Source organism: Eriocheir sinensis, chromosome 32, assembly GCF_024679095.1.
Source record: "Eriocheir sinensis breed Jianghai 21 chromosome 32, ASM2467909v1, whole genome shotgun sequence".
In the NCBI taxonomy this organism is placed as follows: Eukaryota; Metazoa; Arthropoda; class Malacostraca; order Decapoda; family Varunidae; genus Eriocheir; species Eriocheir sinensis.
Window position 1 is genome coordinate 14,928,708 of NC_066540.1, and position 19,762 is coordinate 14,948,469.

General features: G+C 44.9%; 1 protein-coding gene across 1 annotated transcript in view; it reads right to left on the minus strand.

Moving 5' to 3' along the window:
• The window catches only part of LOC127006228 (glutamate receptor ionotropic, NMDA 2B-like), a 252,752-nt gene that overhangs the window by 111,940 nt on the left and 121,050 nt on the right, over positions 1-19,762 (minus strand). Inside the window, exons 5-6 of the mRNA XM_050875841.1 lie at positions 10,612-10,817; positions 5,239-5,471 (exon numbers count right to left, since the gene is read on the minus strand). Of these exons, the coding sequence (XP_050731798.1) occupies positions 5,239-5,471; positions 10,612-10,817 (439 nt within the window). The remainder of the gene's footprint in view (positions 1-5,238; positions 5,472-10,611; positions 10,818-19,762) is intronic.

Sequence of the window (19,762 nt, forward strand, 5' to 3'; positions counted from 1 at the left end):
GAAGCATAATGGTGGATGGGCCCTGGATGAAGCATAATGGTGGATGGGCCCTGGATGAAGCATAATGGTGGATGGGCCCTGGATGAAGCATAATGGTGGATGGGCCCTGGATGAAGCATAATGGGGGAGGCTGGATGACGCATACTGGTGGATGGGCCCTGGATGAAGCATAATGGTGGATGGGCCCTGGATGAAGCATAATGGTGGATGGGCCCTGGATGAAGCATAATGGTGGATGGGCCCTGGATGAAGCATAATGGTGGATGGGCCCTGGATGAAGCATAATGGTGGATGGGCCCTGGATGAAGCATAATGGTGGATGGGCCCTGGATGAAGCATAATGGTGGATGGGCCCTGGATGAAGCATAATGGTGGATGGGCCCTGGATGAAGCATAATGACGTGTGGGGCCCCTGAGTGAGCATAGAGAGCTGGAGGCCCTTCAGTGAGCGTAAATGACCACGGGAGTGCGGCCCCAGAGTAGGGATAATGACGTGAGGAAGGTTGGACATTGATCTGTCTCTCTCTCTCTCTCTCTCTCTCTCTCTCTCTCTCTCTCTCTCTCTCTCTCTCTCTCTCTCTCTCTCTCTCTCTCTCTCTCTCTCTCTCTCTCTCTCTCTCTCTCTCTCTCTCTCTCTCTCTCTCTCTCTCTAATTCTGATATTTTTTTTCGTGTTTTCCTTCCTCTCTTCTTTCTTTTTTTCTCTTCCTTCTTTCTTTCCTTTCTTTCTTTCTTTCTTCTCTTCTCTCTTTTCTTCTTCTTTATCCTCTCCTTTCTCATCTCCTTTTATCTCCATTTTTCCTTCTCCGCCTCATTATCTCTTCTCTTCCTTCCCTTTCCTCTCCTCCCCTCTCCTTCCATTTTTCCTCTCTCATTAGTTCTCTTTCCTCTGTTTATACTCTCATTTCTCTTTCTCCCACTTCTCTCTTTCCTAAATCCTCCTCCTCCTCCTCCTCTTAATCCTCCTTCTCCGTTTCCTTTCCTTCCTTCCTTCCTTTCCCTCTGGCTTTTCTTCCTTCCTTCTTTCCTATTTCCTTCATAACCTCTCTCTCTTCTCCTTTCCCTCCTCCTTCCTTCTTTCTTTCTTTCTTTCCTTCCTTCCTTCCTTCTTTCCTTCCTTCCTTCCTGTTTTACCTTCCCTTCCTTCCTTCCTTCCATCCTTCCTTTCCTTCCTTCCTTCCTGCTTTACCTTCCCTTCCTTCCTTCCTTCCTTCCATCCTCTCCTTCTTTCTTTCCTTCCTTCCTTCCTTCCTGCCTTCCTTCCCTTCTTCCTTCCTTCCTTAATTTTCTTTCCTTCCTTCCTTCCTTCCTTCCTTCCTTCCTTCCTTCCTTCCTTCCTGCCTTCCCTTCCCTTTTTCCTTCCTTCCTTCCTTCCTGCCTTCCCTTCTTCCTTCATTCCTTCCTTCATTTCTTCTTTTCTTCCTTCCCTATCTTCCTTCCTTCCTTCCTTTTAAATCCTTCCACAACATATCTCTCCCTTCTCCTCTCTCCTCCTACCATACCCCCCCTCCCCTTCCCCCTCCCCCCTTTATTCTCAGGTATCCGCGCGCACACAAAAATTAATTAAGCTTCCACACCTGTCCACGTGAGCCGGGTAAACACACACACCTTTTGGGGGCCACTCAGGGAGCATAATCAAAGGCTGTAAACAAACACTCAGCGAGCATAAGCGTCCTGGCGGCTCAAGAAGGCTGGGGCGCCCCTTACTGAGCATTCTCCAAGCCGGCGCCTATTTATGCTTCGTCCAGGGCCCTCGTCACGTTACGCGCCTTACCGGGATTTGCTTTTTTTTTTATCTGTGTCTTTTAAAAGGTATCTTCTTCTTCTTCTTCTTTTACTTGATCTTCTTCCTCTTCTTCTTCTGGTTCTTCTTTTCCTCTTACTGATGTTTCTTCTTCCTTTTCTCTTTTCTTTCTTTCTTTCTTTCTTTCTTTCTTTCTTTCTTCTTCCTCTTCCTCCTGTTTCCTTTTTCTTTCCTGTTTTATTTCTATTTCTTTCTTATTTTTCTTTTCCTCTTCCTCATTTTCTGTTTCATAAAATTTTGATGCCTCTTTTTCCTCCTCCTCCTCCTCCTCCTCCTCCTCCTCCTCCTCCTCTTCTCCTCCTCTTCTTCTTCTTCTTATCACAATTCTTATCATCATTATTGTTATTATATTTTCTCTCCCTCTTCTTGCGTTTAAATCCTTTCTATTAATTATGATCCTCCTCCTTTTCCTTCTTCTTCCCTCCTCCTCCTCCTCCTCCTCCTCCTCCTCCTCCTTCTGCTTCTGCTTCTTCTCTTTCTTCCTCTCCTCCTCTTCCTCTTCCTCTTCTCCTTGCTCTTATATCTCGCATCTTAAGCATCCTCCTCCTCCTCTTCCTCCTCCTTCCTTTTCTTCTTCTTCTCCTCCTCCTCCTCCTCTTACATCGTGCCCGGAGTGAGCATAATAGCACGTAATTTAAAGCACTTGGCAACCCTCTCCGGGCCACTCCATGAGCATAACGTGAAATGCTTGAAAAATGTTGCCGCGTCCCACTCAGCGAGGATAACAAGATGTGCGTGCGTGTGTGTGTGTGTGTGTGTGTGTGTGTGTGTGTGTGTGTGTGTGTGTGTGTGTGCGTGTGTGTGTTAACGATGTGAGGATATATATACACGCTTTCTCTCTCTCACCACAAACACACACACACACACACACACACACACAATAACAAGCACGGGGCCACTCATCAAGCCTAACAGGGCGGCGGGCAACACTCAGCGAGCATATTAACAATTAACCTTCGCTCGGGAAGCCAAATATTACCCTCAGGGCCACTCAACAGGGATATAAGACAACTAAGGGCCACTTACCGAGCATATAACACTCTACGGGGCCCCGGAACAAGCATATAAAACCCCCAGACCCACTCAGAGAGGATAGTGAGGGGGAATGTGTCAATTTTTACGGCGTACTGGTCATCAGCAGCCACTCATTAAGGATTCTGATACGCTTCGGCCCCTCAATAAGCATAACTACACCTCACACCCACTCAGTAAGTATAATCACCCTTCCTACCCACTCAGTAAGCGTTATCATACATCCTTACTCACTCAGCAAGCATTATAACCCTTCCTACCCACTCAGCAAGCATTATCACCCTTCCCACCCACTCAGTAAGCATAATCACCCTTCCTACCCACTCAGCATGTATAATCACCGTTCCTACCCACTCAGTAAGCATAATCACCGTTCCTACCCACTCAGTAAGCATAATCACCCTTCCCACCCACTCAGCAAGCATAATCACCCTTCCCACCCACTCAGCAAGCATTATATCCCTTCCTACCCACTCAGTAAGCATAATCACCCTTCCTACCCACTCAGCAAGCATTATATCCCTTCCTACCCACTCAGTAAGCATAATCACCCTTCCTACCCACTCAGCAAGCATAATCACCCTTCCCACCCACTCAGTAAGCTTTTTCACACTTCACACCCACTCAGCAAGCATTATCACCCTCCCCACCCACTCAGTAAGCATAATCACCCTTCCCACACACTCAGCAAGCATTATCACGGTTCCTACCCACTCAGCAAGCATTTAACACTTTTTTTCCACTCAGTAAGCATTGCAACGCCTCCTCGCCCACTCAGTAAGCGTAAAGACCAAACGACATTAGTTTCATCCTCTAATTGAAACGTTACACTCAGGGAGCATAATTTCTCCCCCGGGGGCCGCTCACCGCGCATAATGTATATCTAATAAGCTTATTTCTGAACGTATTTTGTATTTCCGCCGCTTTTTCTTGCCTGGGAATTAATCTTTTTCGCTCTCTGTTACTAATAGATCTATCTATCTATTTATCTATCTTTTTACATTTATCTATTTTTCCATTTATGTTTGTCCTCGTATGCATTTATCTACCTAACCTATCTATCTACTTAACTATCTAACCTAACTATCTACCTATTCATTTATTTATCCCTATTTTTTTAAGGTTACACAAGGACAAAACAAAAATAACAACAAAAAAAGCACGTTAGCCACTGCTCCAAATACGTTTACCTTCCAAAGATATGTTTATCCTTACACGTGTTTAGTTATTCTCTTTCTCAATACCTGTCGATCAAACGATTCCCCGAGTATAAAAAAGCTACCTCAACAGAAGGACTCAGACTCACGCAAGAACCGATGGGGAAGTCACTCGGGGAAAGATTGAAGAGATCTAAAATGCAACATCAAAGGAGGTCCACAAACAAACGCAGCAAACCGACGGGGAACTCACTCGAGGCCACTATGCGGAGGTCTAAAATGCCCCAGCAAAGGAAAGACTATTTTTGCTTGGGGTCGTGTTACAAGACATTCCGCAGCCCAAGAACACATATTTGACAAGGCTTTCGTAGGAGTTTTGGGCATTTCCAAGGGTAGTTTTATGACCCTGGTGGTAGTGTGAGTCTCCCTCTGTACCATGAACCTGAAGAAACACTCATTAGAACCCAACCCAACCCTCGGGAGAGAGAGGGAGAAAGGGAGAGTTGTGTACGGGCAGCGAGCGGAGAGCGCAGGTCAGGTGTCAGGTGAAGCTTCGTGGTGTGACTGATGGGGTTGCCTGCTCGCTCAGACTTTATTTATACCCTGTGGTAGGCCTACGTCGCGGGGAGGATGCGCGGAGAGGAACGAATTTTGGGCCGGCCGTGGGTTGACCTCCCTTTCTTAGGATCTTGGAAGCATCTAAAAATACGGACCTCAGATGCTAAGCCAACAAATGTCCCCAAGTACGTCACGGGGAGGATGCGCGTGGGTTGACCTCATTTTTTTAGATCTTGGACGCATCTAAAAACACGGACCTAAAATGCTACGCCAACAAAATTTAATGTCCCCAAGTACGTCACGGGGAGGATGCGCATGGGTTGACCTCATTTCTTTAGATCTTGGAAGCATGTAAAAACACCGGGCTAAGATGCTACGCCAACAAAATTTAATGTCCCCAAGTACGTCACGGGGAGGATGCGCGTGGGTTGACCTCATTTCTTTAGATCTTGGAAGCATCTAAAAGCACCGGGCTAAGATGCTACGCCAACAAAATTTAATGTCCCCAAGTACATCGCGGGGAGGATGCGCGTGGGTTGACCTCATTTCTTTAGATCTTGGAAGCATCTAAAATCCCCAAGTACATCGCGGGGAGGATGCGCGTGGGTTGACCTCATTTCTTTAGATCTTGGAAGCATCTAAAAACACCAACCTATGAAGCTACGCCAACAAACGTCCCCAAACTTACCCAGCATACCGACGGGAAACTCGCTCGGGGCCACCTCGCTGGGGCCCACGACGCTCTGGGTAACGATCCATACGTAATTCTTGCCGGTGAGGGAGAGCTTCTCGGCCGACCTCATGATGTGCTTGGCCTCCTCCATGGTCGAGTAGAGCAGCATGATCCTCGCCTCGCTGTCCACCACCACCGCCAAGTCCTCCTCTGCCTGGTTCAGTAGCACAGTGTCGATGATGGTGAACCTGACACGGGAGAAGGGGAAGAGAAAGGGGGTAAGATTATATTTGGGAAAGGGGGAAGGAAACAATGGAAGGGGAGGAGAAGGGGTAGAATAAAGAGAGGTTAGTTTAGGGTTAAATTATACGGGGAATGGGGAAGAAAACAATGGAGGGGAGAGAAGAAGAAGGGTTGATAATGGGGTATAAGATGTCTAAAAAAATAAGTTTGTAGAAAAATAAGGAAGGATGAATAGGGAAGGAGAGAAAGAGGTGTAGAAGTTAGTAGTAGTAGTAGTAGTAGTAGTAGTAGTAGTAGTAGTAGTAGTAGTAGTAGTAGAGAGAGAGAGAGAGAGAGAGAGAGAGAGAGAGAGAGAGAGAGAGAGAGAGAGAGAGAGAGAGAGAGAGAGAGAGAGAGAGAGAGAGAGAGAGAGAGAGATGTCGAGAGAGAGAGAGAGACAGAGAGAGAAAGAGGGAGGAAAAATGATGAACACACACACACACACACACACACACACACACACACACACACACACACACACACACACACACACAATTCTCTCTCTCTCTCTCTCTCTCTCTCTCTCTCTCTCTCTCTCTCTCTCTCTTCTCTCTCTAAAAGATAGATTTTTCAAACGAGAGAGAGAGAGAGAGAGAGAGAGAGAGAGAGAGAGAGAGAGAGAGAGAGAGAGAGAGAGAGAGAGAGAGAATGGAAAAAATAGAGGTAGAATAATAATAACTAGCAGGACCTCTTAATCCTCCTCTTCCTCTTAATCCTCTTCTAAATCTCTTAATCCTCTTCCTCTTCCTCGTAAACTCTTTGTGAACATCTTAATCCTCTTCAAAAAATCGTACTCCTTTTCAATTTCCTCTTCTAAACCTCTTAATCCTCTTCCTTTTCCTCTTAATCCTCTTATAATCCTCATAATCCTCTTCTAAATCTCTTAATCCTCTTCAATTTTCTCTGAATCCTCTTCTAAACATATTAATCCCTCTTCTTCCTCTTAAACCTCTTCTAAACCCCTTAATCCTCTTCTTTTCTTCTTAATCCTCTTCTAAATCTCTTAATCCTCTTCCTTTTCCTCTTAATCCTCTTCTAAACCTCTTAATCCTCTTCCTTTTCCTCTTAATCCTCTTCTAAACCTCTTAATCCTCTTCCTTTTCCTCTTAATCCTCTTCTAAACCTCTTAATCCTTTTCCTCTTAATCTTCTTCTAAACATCTTAATCCTCTTCCTTTTCCTCTTAATCCTCTTCTAAATCTCTTAATCCTCTTCCTTTTCCTCTTAATCCTCTTCTAAACCCCTTAATCCTCTTCCTTTTCCTCTTAATCCTCTTCTGAAACTCGTAATCCTCTTCCTTTTCCTCTTAATCCTCTTAATCCTCTTCCTTTTCCTCTTAATCCTCTTCTAAACATCTTAATCCCCCCCTCTTCCTCTTAATCCTCTTCCATTTCCTCTTAAACCTCTTCTAAACATCTTAATTCTCTTCCTTTCCCTCTTAAACCTCTTCTAAACATCTTAATCCTCCCCCTCTTCCTCTTAAACCTCTTCTGAACCTCTTAATCCTTTTCCTTTTCCTCTTAATCCTCTTCCTTTTCCTCTTTTCCTTTTATTCCCACTGATCTTTAATATAACTCCTTCCTTTGAGCTTATAATGTGTGGCTATGATACCAAGCCCGGAGGAACGGACGCAGCTACAATCAATGTGTAAATATAATACCGAATCGTGTTGTTATGATAGCAAGGTCAGATATAGGCGTCGAGGCTGTCACCAAGGATACCAAGGCGTGACACAGGGAGGAAGGAACGAAGGAAGGAAGGTAAAGGCGTGTATATATATAGATAATAATAATAATAATAATAATAATAATAATAATAATAATAATAATAATAATAATAATAATAATAATAATAATAATAATAATAATAATAATAATAATAATAATAAGAAGAAGAAGAAGAAGAAGAAAAAGAAGATGATGATGAAGAAGAAGAAGAAGAAGAAGAGGTAGAAGAGGAGGGAGAAGAAGAAGAAGAAGAAAAAGAACATGAAGAAGAAGAAGAGGAAGAAGAAGAAAAAGAAGAAGATGAAGAAGAAGAACAAAAACAAGAAGATGGAGGAGGATGAGGAGGATGAAGAGGAGGAGGAGGAGGAGGAGGAGGAGGAGGAGGATAAGAGGAACAAGATATATGCGTATGAATAACACATGAAGGAAGGAAATAACGAAAGAAGGACGGAAGGAAATAAGAAAGAAAAGGAAGGAAGGAAGGAAGGAAGGAAGGAGGGGAGATATAATAGAAGGAAAGAAGGAAGAAACAAGGAAGGAGAAAAGAAAAGGAGGAAAGAAAGGAGATAAGGGAAGGAAGGAAGGAAGGAAAGAAGGAAGGAAGGAAGGAAAGAAGAAGTGTAGACCAATTTTTCACACACATGTATTATCAGGAACACACACACACACACACACACACGGAAGCGGATACAATAAGAGAGAGAGAGAGAGAGAGAGAGAGAGAGAGAGAGAGAGAGAGAGAGAGAGAGAGTGGGGAAAAATATTGTCAAGAGCATGATATATGAAGGGAAGGAGAGGGAGGGAAGGGAGGGAAGGGAGGGAAGGGGAGGGAGGGAAGAAGGGAAGGATTAGAGGAAAACCCATCTCCTCCTCCTCCTCCTCCTCCTCCTTCTCCTCTTCCCCCTTCTCTTCTCTCTATTCTACTTGAGATATTATTTGCAAAGCTGATAAGAGAGAGAGAGAGAGAGAGAGAGATAATAATGTGGCACTAAAGATGATATTTACATACACACACACACACACACACACACACACACACACACACACACACACACACACACACACGTTAGTCTTTTAAATTCCCTCCTTATACCTCTCTCTCTCTCTCTCTCTCTCTCTCTCTCTCTCTCTCTCTCTCTTCTTTTACCTCCTTTCTCTCTTCCTTCCTATTTCTTATATATCTATCCTTTCTTTTTCCCTTCATTTCCTCCTTCTTTCCTCCTATTCCTCTCCTTCCTTCCTTCCTTCCTTTTATTCTTTCCGTCCTTCCATTCTTCTTTCCTTCCTTCCTTCCTTCCTTCCTTTTATTCTTTCCTTTCTTCCTTTCTTCCTTCCTTCCTTCCATCCTTCCATTCTTCCTTCTTTCCTTCCATCCTTCCATTGTTTCTCCTCTCCCACCTTCCTTCGCTCCTTCCTTCTCATCCTCCTCCTTCTCCTCGGCGTAAAAGAAGGAGGAGGGCGTGCTGGCAAGTCTCCAGGGACACACACACCATTAGATCTCCTTTAAGGCGGCATAAGGGTTCAAACCTCTATAGAAAGGGTTCAAACCTCTATAGAAAGGGTGCAACGCTCTATACAAAGGGTCGAATCCCCTATATAAAGGTTCGAATTCTATTTGTAGAGTACTCCATTTTCTCTCTCTCTCTCTCTCTATACAAAGGGTCGAAAGCTGTGTACGGATATATAAAGAGGATTAAGAGAGAGAGAGAGAGAGAGAGAGAGAGATGGCTTGGACTATGGAACGTGCAGGAGATAACTGTCCCCCCTCTCTCTCTCTCTCTGAAAATTTCCATACTCATATTTTCTTTAAAGGAAACAAAAAAAAAAAAAGAAAGAAAAAATTAATAGAATGTGGATTTAATAACAACGATTCTCTCTCTCTCTCTCTCTCTCTCTCTATCTATCTATCTATCTATCTATCTATCTATCTATCTATCTATCTATCTATCTATTACTCTCAACAATCTATTGCTCTCAACTCAACATACCAAAACAATAAAATATCTATCTATCTGTCGATCTATCTATCTATCTATATCTCCTTCATCAATCGCCATCTATCTATGCTTCCCCTTCCTACACCTACCCTCATACTAACTAACCCTCTATCCTCTAACTAACCAACAACCCATTAACTACTAACCTCTAAAGCCTAAACCAGCGGATCCCAAAGAGGGCGGTGGAAGAATCTGGGAGGGGCGGGGGCGGTGAGGAAGAAGGGGGGGGGCAGTAGGGGGGTGCAAGGGGGCATTAGGAGTAATTAATGACTTTTCGTTTTTATAAAATTTAAATGCCACAAAATCCCTTCCACGCTGCTGAAACAAGTAAGGCTGTTAAATAAATTGGTGTCCTAGGGCAAGTTTTATTGTAAAGTACAGGTTGATAGAGTTGAGGGTATGTGTGTGTTGAGGGGTTGGGAGATAGATAGATAGTTGATTGTAAAGTACAGTAGCTTAATCTTACATGTTTTCAATTAGCAACACACCGAATACCGAGAAAGGTGTGTGTCTGTGTGTGTCTGAGTGGTAGAGGGGGGGTGGGGTGAGGGGGGCGCTGGGAACTCACCAAAGGACGCGCCAGACTGGAAAACTTTGGGAACCACTGGTGTAAACAAACCCCATCCGTCCGTCCATCCATCCATCAATCCATCTAGCTCCCAACCCTTTAGATGAATCCTTAGCCTGTTACTTTTGAAGGCGAAGTTTTTTTTTCGGCTCCTCAAAACGCTTTTCTTATCCCTGTTTTTAACATGTAATTTTAAAAACCTAAAAGTTTGATGAAATTTGAAGTAGTAGTTTTTGAGAAAATAATTCTTCTGAAAACGTCATGATTCTATGAAACTCTCGTCCTTTATTTTCGGCAGTACGCCTTTGACTAAAGAAGTATCTATCTATCTATCTATCTATCTTTTATTCTAATCCAATTAACTATCTATTTATCTTCCAACCCCTTAACACACACATACCCTCAACTCTACCAATCAAACAATTAAAGAAGTATCTATCCATCTATCTATCTATCTTTTATTCTAATCCAATCAACTATCTATCTATCTCCCAACCCCTCAACACACACATACCCTCAACTCAACCAAACAATTAAAGAAGTATCTATCTATCTATCTTTTAGTCTAATCCAATCAACTATCTATCTATCTTCCAACCCCTTAACACACACATACCCTCAACTCTACCAACCAAACAATTAAAGAAGTATCTATCCATCTATCTATCTATCTTTTATTCTAATCAAATCAACTATCTATCTATCTTCCAACCCCTTAACACACACAAGCCCTCAACCCTACCAACATCCCTCTCAAAACACGACACCTAACCTAACCTAACCTAACCATACCAACACCAGCATCGCCAACTCACTTAATATTGGGCTTGGTCAGGTCCTGGGTGTCGCGGTACTGGTGAACCTGATCTCTCACTGTCTGCACGAAGTCGCTGTGGCCGGCAATGTGGCTGGTGACGATTGTAAACGCGTGCCACTGGTAACGGACGAGGATACTGAGCATGGCCGCGGCCTGGTGATGGATCGAGGGCGCCATCTGTATCCTCAGCCCACTCATGGACGCCTGTGTGAGAGGGGGAGAGAGAGGGGGAGTGGTGAGTGGGGTGGTGAGAGAGGGAGGGTTGGAATAATGGGTGTGAGAGGGGTTGGAAAGGGAAGGGAAAGGTAAGAAAGGGTTGTGGGTTGAAGGACAGGTAAGGAGAGGGTAGTGGTAGTAGTAGTGGTAGTAGTAGTAGTAGTAGTAGTAGTACCAATAATAACAGCAATAATAATAATAATAATAATGATAATAATAACACACACACACACACACACACACACACACACACAAACAAACACAAGCACTTTTCCTTTCCCCTTCTCTTCCCTACCCCGTTCCATTTCACTTCCCTTCTTCCCTCCCTCTCCCTCGCTCTTCCAAGCCTTCTTTGATTATCTCTCCTAACCGTCTTCCTCCCGAGAATCAATGCGTTTACCAGCCTCGCCAACAAAGCGCTCGGCGTCAACACCAGGCCGAGGAAGCTTTGTGGCGAGCAGGGGGAGGCTTTCATCAGTTCTTGGGATCATTTCACTGAGCGTCCGTGTTTGTTCCATGACGGCGGTCTCCGAGCACTCACTGAGGTCGGATCGGTGCGTCTCGGGAGGAAGCTGAGCGAGGCAGTTGTCCCCTACTCAACGAACTTTATGGGAGTGGGTGGGCGTGGTGGATGGGGGCAGAGATAGCACTTAGCCAGCAAACTGAAGCGCAGACATGACACACAAGAAGAAATATGACCGAATACACCTTCAGAAGACGAACCGCTTTTTTGTTGTTGTTGTTTTTTACGCCTATAGCGCCAGTAGGCTTGCTTGAGGGGCCTGGATGGTAGTCGGCTCCAGCCCGTATTGGCGCAGGCAGATGTTTATAATGGCGCCATCTTCTCTTGGCTCATGCTGCCCCCCGGAGCTCGTTCTTGATTCACTTGGACGGTTTCCTCTAGAGTCCGGGTTGATGGGTGGTCTTCAGGACAGCATGTGGGTAGTTTTAAGCCACTCGGCGGTGACTGAAAAATCCCAGGTGGTAGCGTGGGGATTCGAACTCGCGTCGTCCACCACGCGATGAATGTGGGCCCAGCACGCTACCACTCAGCCACCGCCTACCCCAATGCCTCGAAACTCGAAGCCTCAAAACCAGGAGTTACATTTCGGGCCGTGGAATGTTGTGCGTATATTTTAGAAGGAAAAAACACGCCATTACCGAAACTTGGGCCAACGTAGCACAATAATTAATGTCTGAATTGTAACTTACGGGGTATGAAAGTTTGCACAAAAAGGGAACACACGAAGAGGGATGAGGTGTGATAAACGAAAAGTACGCTCCCTGGTGATCCATTAACCCAATCCGATCCGACGTTTTCAAATTCTTGCGCTCGTAACACCAAGAGCTAATGTGATGAAGGGAAAGGCAGGAGGAAAGGAAGGAAGGAAGGAAGAGGAAGAAAAAGGGAATTGAGAATGAAGAGAGGAAGCGAGAAAACATGGAAACACGGAAGAGGAGGCAACAAAACGAAGCGAAGAGAAGGGAGAGAGAGAGAGAGAGAGAGAGAGAGAGAGAGAGAGAGAGAGAGAGAGAGAGAGAGAGAAGCATCGTACTCATTTATCTGAACAACGATAACGCTCATAAACACTAAGTACTGGTACCGAATCAATAGTGTAAAACAATAATGAATAATGAGTGAAAAGAAGCTAATGGAAAGTTAAAAAAAGAAAAAGTGTATCGTTTTGATCAAAGTGCCTGAGGGAGGCCAGATTTGACCCCCCTCGGCTCGGATAGGGTTAAGGGGCTATTTCACTGGGCAAATTTTCCGTGGATCTTCAGTCAAACCTCGATTTCCGCTAGCGTGGTTCTCATGTTTCCGTGGTTTTCTGCCTCATGGAACAGCAGAGAACGCACTTTTAGTTTATCGCAGCTCTTCCCTCTTTGTGAGTCTCTACGCTGTTGTGGTTGTTCGTTTTTTAATATGTTTAGTTGTTACTTATGTACTCATGTTTCCTCTGCCCTTCCCTCTTTGTGAGTCTCTCTGCTGTTGTGTGATTGTTCGTTTTGTGAGTCTCTACGCTGTTGTGGTTGTTCGTTTTTTTTAATATGTTTTATTGTTATCATTATTCATCTGCGTCCTTCTCGCCTAAAGTGGCTATTACACTGGGCAAATTTTCCGTGGATCTTCAGTCAAACCACGATTTCTGCTAGCGTGGTTCTCATGTTTCCGTGGTTTTCTGACGTGTCCACGATCTTCCAAAGCTACGGTAGATTTCACTGAAGGACGACGGTATTACTCACCATCATCATCATCAGCAATAACAAGAAACAAATGAGAACCACGCCAGCGGAAATCGTGGTTTGACTGAAGATCCACGGAAAATTTGCCCAGTGTAATAGCCCCTTTAGGCAAGCAGAACGCAGAGGATTAATGAGTATATAAATAACAACTAAACATATTAAAAAAAAAACGAACAACCACAACAGCGAAGAGACTCACAAAGCGCGCTCTCTGCTGTTATATACTAGGAAAACAGGCCACTCCTTTGACCTCTATTCAGGAGCAGTAAGTAGCGGGCTTTTTTTTTATATATATATTTTCCTTTACGCCCTTGAACTGTCTCCTTAGATGTAAAAAAAAAAAAAATGTGTTCGTAGAAATAACAACTAAATACATAAAAAAAACTAACCTTATTTTGTAGAGACCCCCAAACAATAAGGAGGAAGGGATGGGAAGGGGGGGGGGGTGAGAGAGAGAGAGAGAGAGAGAGAGAGAGAGAGAGAGAGAGAGAGAGAGAGAGAGAGAGAGAGAGAGAGAGAGAGAGAGAGAGAGAGGAGGAGGAGGAGGAGGAGGAAGGAAGGAAGAAAGGAAGGATGAAAGAAAACGTGTGTAGCTTGTTTCAGGAAGGAAGAGGAAGAGGAGAGAAAGGAGGAGGAGGAGGAGGAGGAAAGAGGATGCGATGGAGGAAGGAAGAATTGAGGAGACGCTGGAAATTGAGAATGAAGCGAGGAAACTTGGAAACACGGAAGAGGAGGCAACAAAGGGAAACAAAGAGAAAGGAAAAAAGATACAAGAAAGATAGCTAACGTGATGAAGGGAGAGGCAGGAGGGAAGGAAGGAAGGAAGGAAGAGGAAGAAAAAGGGAATTGAGAATGAAGAGAGGGAGCGAGGAAACTTGGAAACACGGAAGAGGAGGCAACAAAACGAAGCGAAGAGAAGGGAAAAAAAAGAGAGAGAGAGAGAGAGAGAGAGAGAGAGAGAGAGAGAGAGAGAGAGAGAGAGAGAGAGAGAGAGAGAGAGAGAGAGAGAGAGAGAGAGAGAGAGAGAGAGAGAGAGAGAGAGAGAGAGAGAGAGAGAGAGAGAGAGAGAGAGAGAGAGAGAGAGAGAGAGAGAGAGAGAGAGAGAGAGAGAGAGAGAGAGAGAGAGAGAGAGAGAGAGAGGAAGCTGAGTACGACGATCCGGCAACGTTGATCAGGAGGGCAACAGACTCATCGCAATGGTAGTGAACTCATTCCCCTCTCTTCTTCTCCTCTCTTCATTCTCCATAAATTATCCTTTCTTTCTCTCCTTCAATTCTTCCTTCCTCCATCGCATCCTCTTTCCTCCTCCTCCTCCTCCTCCTCCTAAGTCATTACTCAGGCAACAGAAGGAAAACACTGTACTGGGTCTGTCCTGTATTGGTGACATACCGGACCTCACACACATGGCGGGGAGGGAGGGAAGGAGCGACCGTGAAGGCGTCACAACTTGGTTCGCCTCAATATGAACGGCGTGCACAAACTCCTTGACACGCCCGTGACGCCAGACTAAAGGAGAGCTAACGTCACCCAGCCCGTGCACCTCCGCCCCGCCCCGCAGCCTGGGACTCTCCTAACACCGTCGACAACGCGCGGACGCCTCAGGGACAACGCCTAGAGGTGGAGGGGGGGTGGAGGAAGCGGTGGGTGACCATGAAATATGCAGTAGTCAACGCTGCCATGTTTTCCTTCCTAGAACCGAGTCATCCGCCACCGCAACAACCTTCCCGCAGAAACAGTCAGTGGAATAGCGATGAACTCTTTTTAAAATCGCATTGAGTGTCATTTCTTTGCGTGAGGGGTGAATTGGACGTTCCCGCACACACACACACACACACACACACACACACACACACACACACACACACACATACACACACAGCCAACCTACTCTGTGTTTTCTCGCTTCCTTAATTCATTCTCTATTCACTCTCTCCTCCTCCTCTTCTTCCCTCCTTCCTTTCCTCTGTCTTTCTATTCTTTCTTGTCATATTTTTCCTTCTTTTTCTTTCCTTCTGTTCCCTTCTATTTCATGTTTCCTCTCTTCCTCATTTCATTCTCTATTCACTCTCTCCTCCTCCTCCTCTTCCCTCCTTCCCTTCCTGTTTTTCTATTCTTTCTTGTCATATTTTTCCTTCTTTTTCTTTCCTTCTGTTCCCTTCTATTTCCTGTTTCCTCACTTCCTTAATTCATTCTCTATTCACTCTCTCCTCCTCCTCTTCTTCCCTCTTTCCCTTCCTGTCTTTCTATTCTTTCTTGTCATATTTTTCCTTCTTTTTCTTTCCTTCTGTTCCCTTCTATTTCCTGTTTACTCACTTCCTTAATTCATTCTCTATTCACTCTCTCCTCCTCCTCCTCTTCTTCCCTCCTTCCCTTCCTCTGTCTTTCTATTCTTTCTTGTCATATTTTTCCTTCTTTTTCTTTCCTTCTGTTCCCTTCTATTTCCTGTTTCCTCACTTCCTTAATTCATTCTCTATTCACTATCTCCTCCTCCTCCTCTTCCCTCCTTCCCTTCCTCTGTCTTTCTATTCTTTCTTGTTATATTTTTCCTTCTTTTTCTTTCCTTCTGTTCCCTTCTATTTCCTGTTTCCTCACTTCCTTAATTCATTCTCTATTCACTTTCTCCTCCTCCTCCTCTTCCCTCCTTCCTTTCCTCTGTCTTTCTATTCTTTCTTGTCATATTTTTCCTTCTTTTCGTTTCCTTCTGTTCCCTTCTATTTCGTGTTTCCTCCCTTCCTTAATTCATTCTCTATTCACTATCTCCTCCTCCTCTTCTTCCCTCTTTCCCTTCCTCTGTCTTTCTATTCTTTCTTGTCATATTTTTCCTTCTTTTCGTTTCCTTTTGTTCCCTTCTATTTCGTGTTTCCTCACTTCCTTAATTCATTCTCTATTCACTCTCTCCTCCTCCTCCTCTTCCCTCCTTCTCTTCCTGTTTTTCTATTCTTTCTTGTCATATTTTTCCTTCTTTTCGTTTCCTTCTGTTCCCTTCTATTTCCTGTTTCCTCACTTCCTTAATTCATTCTCTATTCACTATCTCCTCCTCCTCTTCCCTCCTTCCTTCCTTTCCTCTGCCTTTCCTTCCATCGCATTTTCTATTCTTTGTTGTCATATTTTTCCTTCTCTTCGTTTCCTTCTGTTCCCTTCTCTTTCATGTTTCCTCACTTCCTTAATTCATTCTCTATTCACTATCTCCTCCTCCTCCTCTTCCCTCCTTCCTTCCTTTCCTCTGCCTTTCCTTCCATCGCATTTTCTATTCTTTGTTGTCATATTTTTCCTTCTTTTCGTTTCCTTCTGTTCCCTTCTATTTCATGTTTCCTCTCTTCCTTAATTCATTCTCTATTCACTCTTTCCTCCTCTTCCTCTTCCCTCCTTCCTTCCTTCCTTCCTTTCCTTCCATCGCATTATTTATTCTTTCTTGTCATTTTTTTCCCCTTCCTTTCCTTCCCTTCCAATATCCTCGTCTTCCTCCTTCCCTCCCTTTTTTTTTCTCTCTCTCTTCCTCTCCTCTTCTCTTCATTCTCCATAAATTATCCTTTCTTTCTCTCCTTCAATTCTTCCTTCCTCCATCGCATCCTCTTTCCTCCTCCTTCTCCTTCCTGAAACAGCTACACACAAGCTTGCTTTCTTCCTTCCTTCCTCCTCCTTTTTCTCTTCCTCGTCCTCTCTCTCTCTCTTCCTCCTTCCTATCCTCCATCTCTCCTCCTCCACCTCCCCTCTTTCTCCCTCCTCTTCCTCCTCCTCTTTCTTCTCCCTCCACCTCCTCCCCACCTCTCCTTCCTTCCCATCCTCCTCCTCTCCTCTTTCTCCCTCCTCTTCCTCCTCCTTTCGCCTCTCCCTCCCTCCCCACGCCTCCCCACCTCCTCCCCAACCACACTGCCGTCAGCCCCAACCACACCCCTAGGCTCCAGGGATTCACGAGCCCCGCCCCCCTACCCCCTTCCCCCTCCCCTTCCCTCCCCTCCTTTCCTCCACATCCTTCCCTCAAAGATATGCCGGCAGGAATTGCCTCCCGCGGTCCGCTTAATAGGGTAGCCGGTTCACTTCACTGGGAAATGCGGCGGCGAAATAGGAGGTTTCTTTCGGCACCTCCCAGGAATTCGGTTCTTCCCTGTCTTCCCTGTAATGACCCATGTTTCAATGTTATCCCCCCCGCCGGGTGCTTGGAAAAGGTTATGCGGTTATCCGGATATCAGCTCACGTCAATAGGGTACACAAGATTGGGTTTATGCGGGGTTCAGTTGCGTTTTCTTGGATTGGATGACGTCGTTTCGTCCTGTCTTACAAAGGAGGATGCGTTTATCCGGATTTTCGATCACGGATATGGGGTGTGGAGGACAGGGTTCGCGTGGGTCAACTTTCCCTTTGTCTGATTGGATAGGTCTGTCACATGTTCGAAAAGGGTATGCATATAACCGGATTTCAGCTCACGTCAATACGGTAAAGCCAGCCGAGCCATATTACCACACAGAGGCGATGTATTGGACGACTCACGGCTCCTTCCTATGTCCTCAGGAGTATGGATATTTCTGGATTTCATCTCACGGCAGTACGGTAAAGGCTGGCCAGCTATATTACTACAATGAGCCGATATATAAGGCGGTTTCCCAGCCACGCCAATACCTGCAGCCTCATGCCTACGACCTGAACAAGAGTATGCATATAACCGGATTTCAGCTCACGTCAATAGGACAAAGCCGGGAAAGCAATATTACTAGACACAGCGGCGATATATAAGGCGGCTCCCGGGCACGCCAATACCTCCCGCCTGGTGCAGATACCCCCAGCCAGTGCCCTGATAAACAGAGAGCGCCAGTGTCAATGTATTTCGCCTTTGTCAATATCCTGAGCGACTCCGTGCGATCAAAACAGAAACTTTAACACCAAGTTTCGATGCACGAGCCGGACCCGAGTTGGAAAATTATTCGTCTCTCACATCAACAATATCCGATGGCCGAAAAGGAGAGCAGTCGGGTTCAAAGCAAGTCGGGTTCAAAGCAATTTGGGTTCAAAGCAAGTCGGGTTCAAAGCAAGTCGGGTTCAAAGCAAGTCGGGTTCAAAGCGAGTCGGGTTCAAAGCGAGTTGGGTTCAAAGCAATTCAGGTTCAAAGCAATTCGGGTTCAAAGCAAGTCGGGTTCAAAGCAAGTCGGGTTCAAAGCAGTCGGTTTCAAAGTCGGATTCAAAGGCCGAAACGGAGAGCAGTCGGGTTCTAATGAGTGCTTTTTTTAGGTTCATGGTACAGAAGAATGATGAAATAAGAATGCTCAGACTACCAGAGGGTCATAAAACTACTACCGTTGAAAATGCCCCAAACCTCTACGTGTGCTTGTGAGCAAAATGTTTAAGAATAAGACCCTAAGTTGCAACGTTTGGTTCTATATAATGAGTGTTTTTTTTAGGTTCGTGGTACAGAAGAATGACCAGACTACCAGACGGGTCATAAAACTACCCCTGGAAATGCCAATAAAAAAAACTCCTACGAAAGCCTTGTCAGCTGTCATTCCCAAAGGCCGAAAATGAAATCAGCCAAAGTCTAATGAGTGTTTTCTAAGGTTCGAGGTACAGAAGAATGACCACACTAACAGAAGGGTCATAAAACTACCCCTGGAAATGCCTCAAAAACTCCTGCGCAAGCCTTGTCTGTAGTGCGAGCCAGGGCGGCGAAATGTTTTAAAATATGACCCGAACTTGCAACATCTGGTTCTAATGAGTGTTCTTTTAGGTTCCTGGTACAGAAGAATGATCAGATTACAAGACGGGTCAAAAAACTGCCCCAGGATATGCCAAAAAAAAACTCCTACGAATGAGTGCTTTCTAAGGTTCGAGGTACAGAAGAATGACCACACTAACAGAAGGGTCATAAAACTACCCCTGGAAATGCCTCAAAAACTCCTGCGCAAGCCTTGTCAGTAGTGCGAGCCAGAGCGGCGAAATGTTTTAAAATATGACCCGAACTTGCAACATCTGGATCTAATGAGTGTTATTTTAGGTTCCTGGTACAGAAGAATGATCAGACTACAAGACGGGTCATAAAACTACCCCTGGAAATGCCAATAAAAAAAACTCCTACGAAAGCCTTGTCAGCTGTCATTCCCAAAGGCCGAAAATGAGATCAGTCAAAATCTAATGAGTGTTTTCTAAGGTTCGTGGTACAGAAGAATGACCACACTAACAGAAGGGTCGTAAAACTACCCCTGGAAATGCCTCAAAAACTCCTGCGCAAGCCTTGTCTGTAGTGCGAGCCAGGGCGGCGAAATGTTTTAAAATATGACCCGAACTTGCAACATCTGGTTCTAATGAGTGTTCTTTTGGGTTCGTGGTACAGAAGAATGATCAGATTACAAGACGGGTCAAAAAACTGCCCCAGGATATGCCAAAAAAAACTCCTACGAATGAGTGCTTTCTAAGGTTCGAGGTACAGAAGAATGACCACACTAACAGAAGGGTCATAAAACTACCCCTGGAAATGCCTCAAAAACTCCTGCGCAAGCCTTGTCTGTAGTGCGAGCCAGGGCGGCGAAATTGAATAAAATATGACCCGAACTTGCAACATCTGGTTCTAATGAGTGTTCTTTTAGGTTCCTGGTACAGAAGAATGATCAGATTACAAGACGGGTCAAAAAACTGCCCCTGGAAATGCAAAAAAAAAGCCGCCTGCGAAAACCTTGTCAGCTGTCTATTTCCAAATGAGTTTC